This window comes from Lepidothrix coronata, unplaced genomic scaffold, assembly GCF_001604755.1.
Source record: "Lepidothrix coronata isolate B3197 unplaced genomic scaffold, Lepidothrix_coronata-1.0 Scaffold13, whole genome shotgun sequence".
Classification (NCBI taxonomy): Eukaryota; Metazoa; Chordata; class Aves; order Passeriformes; family Pipridae; genus Lepidothrix; species Lepidothrix coronata.
Window position 1 is genome coordinate 1,917,929 of NW_016690193.1, and position 14,240 is coordinate 1,932,168.

The window sequence follows — 14,240 nt, forward strand, 5'->3', positions numbered from 1 at the left end:
ACCCAGACCACATGATCTGAAAAATACTTAACTTCTATATATATGGTAGTGCTGTAATGTTCCTTTGACATTTAACATCTTTAAGCAGGTTTATTTTTTATTCTTTTGCAGTGGGCCTGTTCTAGAACATTGTGATAAATTTGATTCCAACACTAAGTCTTGTGAACAGTATGATACATCATCAGGTAACGTTTAAAGTTGATATTTTCTTTCATTTTATGTATAAGCTTCTTATAAACTGTAACTGATGGTTCAGTAATTTCTGTTGTATTCAGCTTGTCCAGAACAAATGCGGATTTTATTGGCTGTGGTTACATTTCTGTCCAAGTAGGTGGTACACTATGCCAGCTTTATGTTGTGTTAGCTTTGGAAGAACAAGCCCTCCAGGGTTTGGCATCAAGCCTACTGGGATAAAGTTATCGCTCCAAAATATTTTGAACACATTTTTCAGGCTCTGTTTGTACCAGTTTGATGTGTTGCCATGTGATGGTACTAAATGCAATCACTTCAGGCCACCCTGGACCAAAGTGTACAGCCCGATGGCCTGTTCACCCAAGAATATTTTGGTTTGGGGTGTTTTGTTTGGTTGGTTTGGTTTGTGGTGTCTGGGGTTTTTTTAAAGTTTTATTTGTTTGGTTTGGATTTTAAGTTTCACAACAGGAGTTGCACATGTTGTCATAATGAACATGAGCCCTGGAGATAAAAAGTCATTTTGTTAGTGTTTTAGAGCCAAAAGTGAATATGCGAATGTTATTAGTTCATGCAGTGCTTTCTTCAGAGACTTAATTTTGTGTGTGTTCTTGTAAGAAGTTTATTCTAAAGCTAGGTTTGAGTGATATAAAGCTGATCGACCTTGCACTTTGTCATAATTTGCCAATGTGTGTTTTATCAAGAGGGATAGGTCTGAGGAATATTTACTTGAATATATAGTTTTCATGTAATTTTCAAGCTTACTGATTGCATATACTGCTTATCTACATTGGGTTTCATACATGTTTATAGCAAAATGTGTTAAGAGGGAACACTATCATTGGGACTTGTATTACCCTTGGTTGCTTTTAGTGGGTATATTGAATAAAAGTCAGGAATAGTAAATGCCTATGGTGGTGGTTTTTTGAATGTGTTTACAGAGACTTTTGATGACCTGAATTACAAAGTGAGAGATCCATTGTCAGACAACATAGCAAGGCATAAAATAGGTAAGATTATTTAAAATATCATAATGTAAGTGTGTAAATACAAATGTATTTCCAACTTGATGTAAAGTTTGCTGAAGGAGACTGGGCATGCAGCTGCACACTGAGCTACCTGCACTGAATGTATTCCTAAACAACTGAGTCAAGACAAACCCACAGTTCAGTGAGAACAGTAGGAGTTTGTATTAGTTTTACGCAGTATAACTGACGGTGCAAATAACCTGCCTTCTGTGGTGGTCTGAGTCTGGATAGGATGGAACAATGTGTGTGCAGTCGATTGCAGTCCTGTGCTTGTCTGTTTTATATTGGGGTTTTTTTATGGCCTTCATTATTATTTTATGCACAACACTTTAGTTGTCTACCTTCAAAAACTATTTCATCAAGTTTTTTATATTTACCATTTTTAACATTTAAATATCTTGACTAATTTGCTCTTAGCTCTTAAAGGGCTTTTATTCTTCCTTACAAATAGTAAAATATATATTACTGTATTCATATATGGCAGCTTAGACAACTTGAAAGTTGAGACTATATAATAAGTACATCTGAAGATAAATATCTGAGAAATCTTGGAAATACATGGAGTTTCTGTTGGCAGAAGTGCCATTCTTCTGGACCTCAGAAATGGGACTTGTGAATCTGGAAGAGGAGGAGCTGCGTATGCAGTCTCTTACTCTCCCCTTGCCATAACTAAGGCAGTGCCTTTTCACTGTTGCTAATGAAATCCCTCAGATTTGGGCTGGGTCCTTAGTCTTTGTCAAGAGCTTTGTCTTCACAGTTGTAACATGTTTTCTGTCCTTGTGCTTGAGCTCCTAAGGTCCATGTCTCAGTGATTCACTAAGATACATAGAACTAAGTATAATATAAAGTCAGTGTGGTGATTGTTTAAGAAAAAGGAGAGTGAAATAGTGATGTATGCAAAAGAGAGCTTTTGTCAATATTTGGATCCCATTTTCCTGTCACGATAGCAATGTGATATAAATATCAGCTGGGAAGTGCTGACCCCCCCCCTTGTGATACAGCAAAACAGGAAAGGATACTTAATATTTTCCATCTCTGAATTTTCCTTTCATGTTTAATATGAATTATGTCATCCTTCAAATTAGTAATGCCTTCCAACACACCTAACGTTCGTCGAACGAAAAGGATACGGCTGAGACCTCTGGAATATTGGAGAGGCGAGCGCATAGACTATACTATGAACTCTTCAGGTATTAGTTCCAAAATACCTATTTGCTTCCTTCTGATGGGGCAGTAAAGAAAAATCTGTGGGTTGATCTTGTGCCATGAGGACTTTGAGAGGCTTACTTTTGGGTATTTTTTTTTTAAAGATTATTTATGGTCACTAGCTATTTAGTCACCTTTCCATGTAGTCCTTTTCATTCCTGATATTCCCTTGTCAGCTGAAAATAGCATCAGGAGAGTATGTTAAGTTACTTTGCCTTCACTGTTTAGAGAAGAACAGAACAGTTTCTCTATACTAGTAGGCTAATTACATCAGAGATTGTGTATGATACTGGAAAAAGAGACAATCTGCTGGATCATTCATTGGAGCATTTCTCTTTGTGTGACGATTGTTTTCCAGAGCAGATACTCTAATATTTTATCCAGTCTCAGTGTTAAATTCCCTAAGTGAACAAATATATCTTGTTCTCTTGGATTTTTTCTGACCAATGCAGCCTAATACTTTGTCTTTTCTTAATTAATTAATTTGCTTGAGAATAGTATTTCTTTGTGTTCCTAAAACTGATATTTTTTCTTTAAAAATTGTTTTCATATCATGGCTTTCTGAAATGCTCTGTGACTGAAATTTGATAAATATTATTTTCAAAATATCTCAAGTTGCCTTGGACTCCAAAATACTTAATAATGAAAAGCTTTTTTGGTTTGTTCTGGCTTTCTAAAGCTATCTGAAAATTTCAGCATCAAGGAAGTATATTCTCGGTTAAAATGCTTGTTGGTTGTGTAAGTTTTTAAGGTTACTGTGAGTTAGCAAGCTTTGTTTAACTTCCTTTTGTTTCAGAAGGGCTTGTGATTAGTGGATTAGTGCATCCAGAAACACAATCTCACAGTAAGAATAGACAGAGGAAGGATCGTCACAAGCAGAAAGCCAACAAAACAAGTATGAACACAGACTTTTTCCCTTTTGATACTTAAAAACAAAGTTATCTATAATCAAATACTCTATTGCTGTAAGATATTCCTCCTGTAACACTTGATTCTCTCTGTGGATGAGAATAATTTTATAACAAAATCTATTAATGTGATGTGGAAAAACCTGTTCTTACTTTATCTGTAGCAATGCTGTATATTCTTGTTATAAAAATGTTAACTTCTCAGAAGAAAAGAAGAAATACAGAACATACCCAGAAGTGTTGTTGTGCCTTTAAGGCAGGGGTAGAAAAAAAATAAAGTGTACTTCTGTTTGTGTTCAGATCATGATGCTAATGTGCACAGTTAAGGTATAAAAACTTGTGGTTGTTTTACTGATACCTGTAATATCACATCTAAAAAAGCAGTATATGGTGTTAGGAGAGTCTCAAGCTTTTGTAGGTTAAATACAAAACCACAACATGGTAGGTGAAGAGGGAGCTTTAAGAACAGTGCATAAAATGGTTCAAAGTGGGCAATAAATCTGTGTTTAAACAAACAGGAAGAGGAAACTTAGCTAGAGCCTCTGTGGCCAGAAGATAATAAATATTTAGGTAGTGTTCAGAAAAGAGAGTCAAAATTCAAATGCCAAATTATTTTTGCTGTGCAATCTGGAAGATGTTTCAATGTTGAAGAACCTTTCTTTGTGGGGACTGTCTAGAACTGTTGTTTGAAACCGAAACATTTCTCTGTGAAGTTATAGAACTAATAAAACAAATGCTAACAAGAATGGATAATGCCATATGGTCCTAACACAGTTCTAAAACAAATCAGGGCTGAAATAATAATCAGAGAAATAAGGAAGAAAATGGTCACTGTTGGTAAAAATATCTGATTTTCTAGAGTGTTTCATGTGAATTTTATCCCTTAACTCAAGAAGAAAGTGGTAGGACTAGAGAAGGTTCAGGGAAAGCTCATCAAAAACATGAAAGGACTTCTGTGCAGAAGCAACTACATAGTGAAGACTCCTCAACCCTCAGGGGAGTTCTGTGGCGGCCTGAGAAAGACCTATAAAATCACAAGTGGTGTGGAGAAGGGAAATAGGAATAAATTGTTTTATTGGCTTTTTTTTTATATGTTTGTTTTTAAACACAAGAACTAGAAGGTGTGGCAAGAAGATATGGAGAGCTGAGTTCTTTAGCAGAATAAGGTGGCCATTCTCACTATGTGCTTCTTGCCCCATAATATTGTGGACAAAAATATTTGTGTAGATTCAAGACGAGATCTAGATACATTAACAGGAGACTTAACTGTCTAAATATGTATGAGCTCCAGGTTAGAGGTGGGAAGTATTCCATGGAAGTGCCATTGCTCTGTTATGGCATTTTTGGGGATGGAAGGAGTACCTGCTTTTGGCCACTGATGGGAGACAGAATCCTGGTCTAGATCAATCAAGTACAGTTTATGTTGTAATATAAATAATTTGCAGCGCATGTGAACCTGAGCTGGTAGTGACTGTTTATGTTGTATCTTACAAGAGCTATTGGTTGCTTTGGGTGCATTTGAACTGTCTTCCAGAAGTGATTGATTTCCTCTCTAACAGACATCCATCCTCAGAGATCCTTTGCTCACATCCTTCAGTTTTAGTGATGCATATAGGGACTGTCAGCTGAGTAAAATTTCTAGCACGAATTCTCAAATCTTATTGATACAATAAAAATTCTGTTGTTATAGCTATAGAGTTACACCTGATGCTGCTTCTCTTTATACAGAGATGGTTATGTTGGAACAGAGCTGTTCAAACACAGCAACTTTCTTCCTACCTCTGACTGTCTTGGTGTAAGGGTATTTAAGCAGCCATGAGTGCCTACAAAGTGCAACAGCTTGCCTTTAACATGCTGCTTCTGGTTGCATTTAAAGAAATTTCCTGTGCACTGTAGAGCTAAAATTGTCTGCTTATGAGAATTCTGCAAGAGAGCTTTGGGATATTCTGTTGTGAACATTTTCTAGCATCTATTTTCTGTTTGAAAAGCGTAGAGTTGTCATTGATTCTTAGGATATTTCCTACTCTGGAAAAATCCTTTTTATTATATCCTTTTTATTATAGAAATAGTTCTCAGATTTACAACATACAGTGAGATTCCTGTAATGGTATTTCTTGAGAAAAGGAAAATTGGACATGCGCTTAGTCTTTACAATGCTTTATCTCTTAAATCTCCTTTATCAGCAATAGGTAAAAGCAAAAAAACTTAGTCTTCATCCTGTATTTTATATCCTCTCAGCATCTGTTGCTAGAAAAGCACTTCTCTGAAAATACAGATACTTCTGAATAAATACTGTTGTTAATAGCACAGGATAAATAGTTGGCATTCCCCTGGGAAATTTCTTAGGATTTAGAGAGCCTTCATCTATTACACACAGAAATGATTTCAATGAAAATTACATTTTCAAGGAATTGTTATGGATGGTTTCCTTTTATTTAAATGAAGTGTATTCAGTCTGTTTAGTTCACTTATTAAAACAAGTTTAAGTACTTAACATGTGACATTAGAATTGTGGAAAAGTTGTAGTTAAATAAGTTTTTAAAATGCATAGTGATAATTTCTCTGATTTTGTTTTGGTTTCTTTGTTTCCTCAGATAGAAGAGAGATACCTGCAAGTTTGGATCACAACCTAGCTGATACTTCTAAGCCAACCATTGTACTGGACCCAGAAACAAATGAGGAGGTAGTTCTAGGTGAGTTGAAGGATGTGGCCGAGGGACTTTGTGAATTATATAAGCTGTGTTTAGACTGATAAGAAAAAAAAATTGTTCATGCCACATTGGGCATAAAAAGGTAAACTATTGAAATATTCATTGCTCTTCTGGAGAAAGTTCTGAGGAAAACAAAAAGTGTCTTGATTTTTCAGCTAAATACTGAATATAGCTTTTAAAGGTGTTGCACTGAAACAATATGGAATGCATTGAGCAAATAACAAGACTAATTATATGATAGCATTAATGCTAATCTCCTGGACTTTTTTGTAGAATGTGTTAACACTGAAAGCAGTCACGCTTGCTCCTTCAAAGACGAAGCGGTAGAAATATACAAAAATCTGAATACATCTGTTTTTGCAACTGGTAAATTGATTTTGAAACCACTTAAGGAAAAGGGACACCAGTTTGTCCACATGGATACAATAGTAAGTGTGCTTTTTTCTTATTTTTATAAAACTGACTGTGTAAACAGGAGATCTTAGTGTGGTTGGAAGTAACATATGAAGCTGACGGGTTTTTCAGGGGTTTTCCCTCCCTTAATGCGCATAAACGTTAATGAATCATTTGCCAGAGGTACTTTGCATGCACATTGCCCTCTGTGTCATACTAAATCTTTATGTCTATGTGCACTTACTGTCTAGATCTTGCAGGCAAGACAGAAGTAACAAATAAATAAGATGACCCCATCCCCCTTTTGAGTTGTGCATCTTATTTTTCAGCAGTGTGGGGGAAAAAAGGGATTGCAGTTCTGCCAGCTTATTTTGTTTTTTATCTTTGTTACAACATGTGTGCAAATGTTTTCTGGGATAACTTTCTTAAATGTTTGCAAAGGAAGCATTGCTAATCTTAGAATCCTTTGGCTTTCATTAAGGCTTTCCATATTATCCGTGGCAAAATTATTGTTACATTACATAAGACATCATATTATCTGACTACAGGAGACTCCTTTTATGTTCCTCCAGGTGAGTACATGTGTCTAAAACCAATTTGTTGGAGGTGGTTGAGACTGAATTAGCGTGCTAGGAATCAAAACCAAACTTAATGACTGAAAGAGAGATGGAATAGAGAGTGGGAAGGTATAGGGTTATGGAGATGGAATGTGACACAACACTGGACATGGGTTGATAGTCTAATTGTTGAATGCAGTGACTCACATGCTGCTTGTTTGTGTGAGTTGGCCTCAGAGTTTTGATGACACTACCAAGTTCTAAGAGTAAATTTCTCTTGGTATTCTGGTTCTGTCACTAGCTATAATGTTGGGAAACATCACAGACAGCTTAATATAGTGGTAGCTAATATAATTGTTTTGATCATCATCTGCTTGCTGTTTTCTTCTATGTAAAATTATGAAAATCCATTTGGGTCAGTTCTCCATATTTTGTGCTTTGTGCTTGATATATGGAAGGTGCAGAATGTCTTGTTGAATGGGTCGTAACTTTGTATGAGTTGTTGAGCATTTAAAGACCTGATTTTTGTCCTTCTAATGTAAAAGTAACATGAATTCCATATGGGAAGCTGTCCATCAGTGGTTTAAGATACTAATCAGAAGATTTTGTAGTACTTGTAAAGCAAGCTGTTCATGAAGCTGTAGAAAGCTTTTGTATGGCTTTCTTCTGAAGAGGCTGTTTTAGAAAATGACAAGTTAGCCCTTTTTCTCTGTTAACTTTTCAGCACGATGTCCTGGTTGAGCAATCATTGTTCAATTAATGCTTGATGCTTTAAAGCTTTTTTTTTTTGGTGTTTATTCTTAAAAGTTTAGGGCGTCTGCAGAGGCAGTTTTTTGCTTTTTGGGATATTGGATTATATAAAATGCTGGAAGTTTCATAGGACCATAAGGATATATAGTTCATCTCCCATTCCTCCCTGCTTCTTCCTGGCTGGTCTTAGTATGGCTGGGTGGGCAATGCAGTGTTTGTGGCAGGTGATCTCTGTAAGTCATTGTGTGGCTCTATATGAATGTTAGGATGTTGCTCATTCACAAAGCCTATTAGATGATTCTATTTTGTGGTTATGTTAATGAGCAAATCTCAAGTGAAGATCTGCAGGTAAGTTTTCATTTTATTGATAGTTTATTATGCAGATTTTATTGATCGTTTCTATAGGAATAAATAAAACTCAGTCACCTTAAAGTTTTATTGTGGGTTTTGAGAGCTGAGAGCTCAGGCCTGTTACATTCTTTTCAGTAAAAATTTTCTAAGCAAAGATGCACTTTATTCTTACCACAGGTTAAAATAGGTGACACTAGCTGTATTCCTTGTCATCTTTTTGACATGCAATGACCTTTCTGTAAGAGTGGCATCCTAGATTAGGAGCTAATTTTTCTCCTGCTAAAATATATGAAATAAAAATACACTTGGCTGAAGATAGGACAGAACTCGAAAAATTGCTAGTGGCTCCTAAAGAAAACTTACTCTTTTTATTTGTAGGAAATGGATATAACATACGTAATCTTCTGAACGAAGAAAGTATTCTTCTCTTCACGCAACTCAAAGTCAGGTGAAGAACCTTCTGCAGAGAAGTTTGCTGAAACACTTGTCAAGCTTTTGTATGTTCTGGAGTTCTTTTTACATACAAAATTGTTTGAGTGTGCCCACCTTAACATTACAGATTAAAACAGAGCAGGTGAAGTCAACATAAGAGTTGGGAACAAAACCAAAAGAACCTCAGTAGTTTGCTTTCAAACTAAAATGAGATACTGAAGGGCCTCACTTTGCATCAATTACTGTTCTTGTGCCATCCAGTGACAGAAAGATAAAAGTATAAAATGTGTGGGTATATTTATTGTTCCAAATTGTATCAATATGCTTAATCTCCCTAAAGATGCTTAGCACTTGAAAAAATGTTGACATCTTCAGCTAACATCTGATAGATAGTCTTAACAACTGCCTGGTACAAACTGCTTAGAATAATCTCTATTTAAATGATGAACCTGCTGTTTGCATTCCAGTAATTGTTGTCTGGGAGATGGGCTGCTGAAATGTTTGTGTGCTGGGGTCCAGCCGCCTTCTAAATATGCTAATGACAGGCATTTGTTCCTTGTCTGGCAGCTGTATGATTAGTGCCTCTGGTTCCAATAGTAAAGCAGGAGCTTTTAAGTAGGAGCTTATCAGTTGTGTCTTTTGTGTGGAAGCTGTGGCCTGATTAGCTCTGAACATTGTTGATAGCTTTATTTTGTGTAACAGTGATAGGTCATTGCCAAATGTATTACTTTAATAGCTCCTTTTGATTTCCTTGCTGTGTTCGGGGTAGTAATAAGGACCTCTGGGAAAGCTGTAATTATACTGTATACTCCAGAAGCCAAGTCTAGACACCAGATGGTATACATAGCATTTGTCTCCCAAGCTCTTCAAGGTTCCTTCTGACTGAAGATAAACTACAGCTATTCTGATGGGATGGTTTCTCTCTCTGGTCACTGCTGTCCTCAAAGAGAAGGAGATAAGGAAAATTGAATTGGAATAGAGAACTTTTAAAGATTTGAGGATTGAGTATTGACCTCATAAATGATTTTGGCCATGATCTTTATGCTAAATCTAGAGTATGCATTAAAGTAGGAAAAATGAATTGGCTTTCAGCTGCCAGCTAACTTTGTGTGTCTGTGAAAGGGCTTGGACACCAAGACTTCCATGCTTCTGTGAAAGATCCTTTAGACTGGGGAGTCTGAGATAATACTTTTTGTCATTCTCTTTCAAGTAGTAATTTCTGTAGCTAGTGCATACTGACAGTGGAAATACTTGGTATGGGTTATGTGACATCTTTGCATTCATGGCTGGGTCACATGTAACTGGAAAATGAAATAGGAACATGCCTTTTGCCATTTAGTTCTGCCTCTGTCTTGATATGAACTATTTGTATCAGAGTTCAGACTACACAGAAGGAACTTTTTTCCCAGCTTCAACTTTTGTAAGCAGTTTGAGTTAAAATAAAAAAAAAAGTCATTTAGTTACTAAATATGAGTTTGATGTTGACAGCTTTTCTGAATTTTGCACTTGAAATGGTCTCTTCGAGATCAGAAAGATTCAAATACTGTCCTTTCTGTCTTGAAGCCATACCAGCTACCACTCGGGCATATATGCTGTCTCCACTGCTTTAAGGAATCCCACCCACTAAAATGTTTAGTTTTTAAATCTTTCAACTCCTCAGGCCTGCAGAGGTCTGGAACTTTGCCGCTTGGAAAACGAGTAGAGGGCCACCATTAAACTCAAGTCTCTGCTTCTAACCCAAGCACGTGTCCCCGTAGTCAGGCCATGGATGCCATGGTCTCTGATCCCAGCAGCTCATCGGTTCCAGTTGAAAGTCAGAACAAGAAAACTTTGCAGTTGTGTTAAAGGCCAGGGAATTTAGAATGAAAATACTCTGCGAGTTTTCTTCAGTGTTACCTGTCTGCAGATTGAGTAGCAGAAGGATGGATACTTTGTTAAGGGTTAGTGAATGTGTATGGACTAGGGAGCTCATGGCCCTAAAGGAAAGCATGGATGATGTTGTGACAGAACTCAGCAGACTGTTGCTTGCCAGTGATGTGTTTTCATTTCGTGGACTCAAATGAGAAGTGATACGTTACCCTTCTCATATCAGGCAGTGATGTGTCTTCCCCCACTGCACTGTACAGGCACTCTGCAGCAAGGTTTTGAGTCGATTTTCTTTTGGGTCAAGAGTAAATGGTGAGAAATATGTCCTTCAGGATGCTTCCTTAAGCAGAAGTAACGTGCAGACCTTTTCCTGACACAGGCTGGAAAGTGCGGGTGTTCAAATGCAGGTTTGAGGTCAGCATGCCTGTTTGTGTTTTCCTAATTCTAAGTCTAGGAGTGTCAACAGAATAGGGTGGATTTGGTAAAGTATATCGCTTTTTAGTCTATGGGTTTGTTGCTTTCTGGCTAGTTGGTTTCTTGGGAGAGATGTCCTGTGTGATTCGAAGAGAACATTTTGTAGTTGGATCACATCTCAAAATGTTTGTGTTTTACTTCTTTTTTAAGAAGCAATACCAGTTGTGCCAAGGGATGTTCTCTGGAATATCGCTGTAGCTTAGCAACACTTCTACTGTTTGTCAGTAGATGGGGCTTCAAGCACAGTTGTTTGTCCTTTGCTGGCCTCTGTGTTCCATCAGGGTCTGGTTTTTGAAAGGGAGGAAGAAGTGTGTTACAGGTGGAGATAAATTCAGTTGAATTCTGTTGCAAGGAGGTGTAAATCAGTTGCCATTAACAGTAGGACTTGGTACTAAATGTTGCTAGGTTCATTCTGTTAGCATGGATGTTGTACTAGTTGCAGCCACTTTCTCAAAATTGTTTTTTAAATCATTAATGCACTGCAGGAGTTGTTGAGTTGAGCTAGGTTGTTTGCTGCTGGCCTGGATTACATTTTAATTTTTTTTCTTCAACTGGACACTTGTATGAAATTTGCTTCTGTGTCATTAGCCTAATTATAGCGTGGGGAGTTGCAAGAGGATCTTCAGAGTTCCAGGACTTTTATGGCTGCTGAGCTCTGCAGCGTGTCAGTCAGTCAGTAATCAGTTGCTAGTCAGAAGCAGCAGCTGATGTTTCACCTCTGCCTGGTCTTGTTTTGGCTCCATTTTTGTGTACATCAGGCCAAATTGGATATTGCAAATAAAAAAGCCTTTTCCAAAATGTGAGAAGTTTGCATTCTTCTTCCTGCTTATGTGTGATTCTTTTTACATGCATATTTTCTACTCTGCTGAGTAATCTCACTTCCACTGGCTACTGTGGTTTAGCCAGGTTTTTGTTGAGCTAGGCTGACATTGGTTAGCCAGTGTTACCTGCGGTGGAATGAAGTTGGGAGCATTGTTGTGTAAGAGACATGGCCTTTTCCGCTGACTGTGAGATATACATACTGTTCCTGGAGGATACATAGTGATATCCTGGAGGATATCCCTGTTTTAGTATATTAATTCATTGCTTTCTGTCAACAGTAATTGAGAGAGCTGGAAACAAAAGCCAAGTCACATATTTCACCTTCATGTTAGTAGGTACATGTGTTCTGTAGCAGGTACTGTGGTAACATCCAGAGACTTGTTTTAAGATGCTTAACTGAGAAGTCCCACCACAATAAAACATCAGAGTTTTGAAGGCTTTGGCTCCCTTTGAAAAAATTACAGGTTAGTAGGTTCTTTTGCAGATCTATCTTTTTGTAGTTCCGTTTGGTTAGAAAGCTGTTCCTGTTTTCCTAAACAAACCTTTTTCATCTTAAAGCAGCAGAAGAATGATTGCAGAACTGTCAGATATGTATGCACATCCATATTTGTACAACTCTGTAAACATAAAATAGGAGATTGTGAGCTGAGTAATTACAGAAAAAAATAAACGGGACCAATAAAACAAACTGTTGAGGCACATATACAGCTTCTTCTGTTTTTCAAGTGCACAGCTAAATTTAAATTAACATTTGGAGAATACAATAAACCTAAAGAGCTATTTCCTCATTTCATAACAGCTGAAAAGGCATTTCAGCACAAAGGAATATTTCTTACATTTTTACTGATGTACAGACTCTGCATGATGGCTTTTGTAATACAGGATTTACTTTAAGTGGTGATTGATCGCAGATAATACATCTAACTGAAAAGCATGGACCATGCCTCTTTAATGGTATTGACAGCTGTTGTAATTGAATATCTTAATCTTTCCAAGCTGGTACATTTCCTTTACAGAATATCGTGTCACTTCATGGATGTTCACAAATGCAGTCAGAAGAGATCTCAAAGCCAAACTTTTCTCAGATTGCATGGACAAGCTTCATTTAGGATTTGATAACCAAAGTGATTCCTATGGGTTAATTCTACAATGAAAGCAGTGGTTGATCATCAGTCAAAACAGTCAGCTGCAGATTCTTAGGGAAGGAATACATTAAAAGATGTACCTCCAGAGCTGCCCTGTGTCCTTAAGCCCACCCACAAAGCTCCTGTTCTGATCTGCTTCAGTTAAAGTTCTGTGCCCAAGGTGCACACAAAGGTTGTAAAACCACATGTACTTTGCACTTCTTCTGCAGTCGTCTCTTGTACGGAGCACAAGAGGAACAATGATTGAAACAAGGAGCTGGAAGAAGCAAAGTGTTTACTTTGTCAGTCTGACTGTTCAGTTGAGATACAAATCTGAAAGTATTCACAGGAAAAAATATTAATGTCCAGAATAAGACTTTTAACTTCTCTTTGCACCTTGATAGCTAAGGACTTTTAAATTTGAAAACTGAAGAATTCCAGTACTCTTGACTAGTATTCAGGAAGTTTGCTAAGTGGGTGCAATAGCTGTTAACACACGTTATTTCATTTATCTTATTAAATTTTTTCATTGTCCTGGTGTTTAAAGTTGCCTTTTCCTGAGTTTTCAGTAACAGTAACTGAAATGAGAATTGATCAAGATGGCAGATGCATGATAACGCTGTGTGGATATCTACTGGAATCAACATGCCATAAAGAGGGAGAGGAAAGGAGTGATATCAGAGGTGTAAACATAATGAAGAGCTGTATTAGTGTCCAAAGGTCTTGCAGACTAGGTTATGCAAAGGGTTTTCAATGAAACTCAATAACTTTGGAAAGAGATGGGTATGGGTAAGGGTTTCTGGTGTTGGTGCCATGAGGACACAGCTGTCTGTACTGGTAACCTACGCTCTCGGTTTGGGATTCTAATAGTGATATGATTAGTGTGGTTTAAAATCGTTATGTCATCTTCTCTAAAATGACAGCATTCAGCTAATGAACATGATGTATAATCCACTGAAAAAGAGGCCTGAACTTACTGAAGTTTATCCTTTCTTTACATTAGCAACATTTTTGTGTTGTAGTACAGTGGGAGTAATTCCAAGAAATGAAAGTTAATTATGAAAAAGTTTTTTTCAAACACAATCTGAACTTGGAATTTTATTGCTGACGAAGAGGGAGCTCCCCTAGGATACAGTAGCCTATACATTGAAGAAACTGAGTAGTTCTCCTATATTTCAGTTAGTGCCAAGTCAGCTCAGAGGCTAATTAATCAAAACAAATTTACAATTAAGCCCAGGAAGGAAGACTAATTAAGTAGACAGTTAAGAAAAGTGCTGAAGAAGGGAGCAACCTTAAGGGGAAAGTATGAGACTTCCAGTACTGGCCCATGAAGGACAATTAAGTGATAATTGCAGAGAAATTTTTGCATCCAGCAAATGCTGTCTGCCTTTTATTATGGCTGATTTTTCTTATTAGTAGAAGCAGACAT

At 37.1% G+C, this 14,240-nt stretch overlaps 1 protein-coding gene across 1 annotated transcript in view; it reads left to right on the plus strand.

Annotated features, from left to right (window-relative positions):
* Nucleotides 1–14,022, plus strand: part of CENPC (centromere protein C) — a 23,882-nt gene extending 9,860 nt beyond the window's left edge. Inside the window, exons 9-17 of the mRNA XM_017805778.1 lie at nucleotides 50–53; nucleotides 89–185; nucleotides 1,131–1,199; nucleotides 2,303–2,407; nucleotides 3,220–3,318; nucleotides 5,926–6,024; nucleotides 6,316–6,470; nucleotides 6,917–7,007; nucleotides 8,472–14,022. Coding sequence (XP_017661267.1) covers nucleotides 50–53; nucleotides 89–185; nucleotides 1,131–1,199; nucleotides 2,303–2,407; nucleotides 3,220–3,318; nucleotides 5,926–6,024; nucleotides 6,316–6,470; nucleotides 6,917–7,007; nucleotides 8,472–8,545 — 793 coding nt within the window. The 3' untranslated portion in view covers nucleotides 8,546–14,022. The remainder of the gene's footprint in view (nucleotides 1–49; nucleotides 54–88; nucleotides 186–1,130; nucleotides 1,200–2,302; nucleotides 2,408–3,219; nucleotides 3,319–5,925; nucleotides 6,025–6,315; nucleotides 6,471–6,916; nucleotides 7,008–8,471) is intronic.
* The last annotated feature ends 218 nt before the right edge of the window (nucleotides 14,023–14,240 follow it).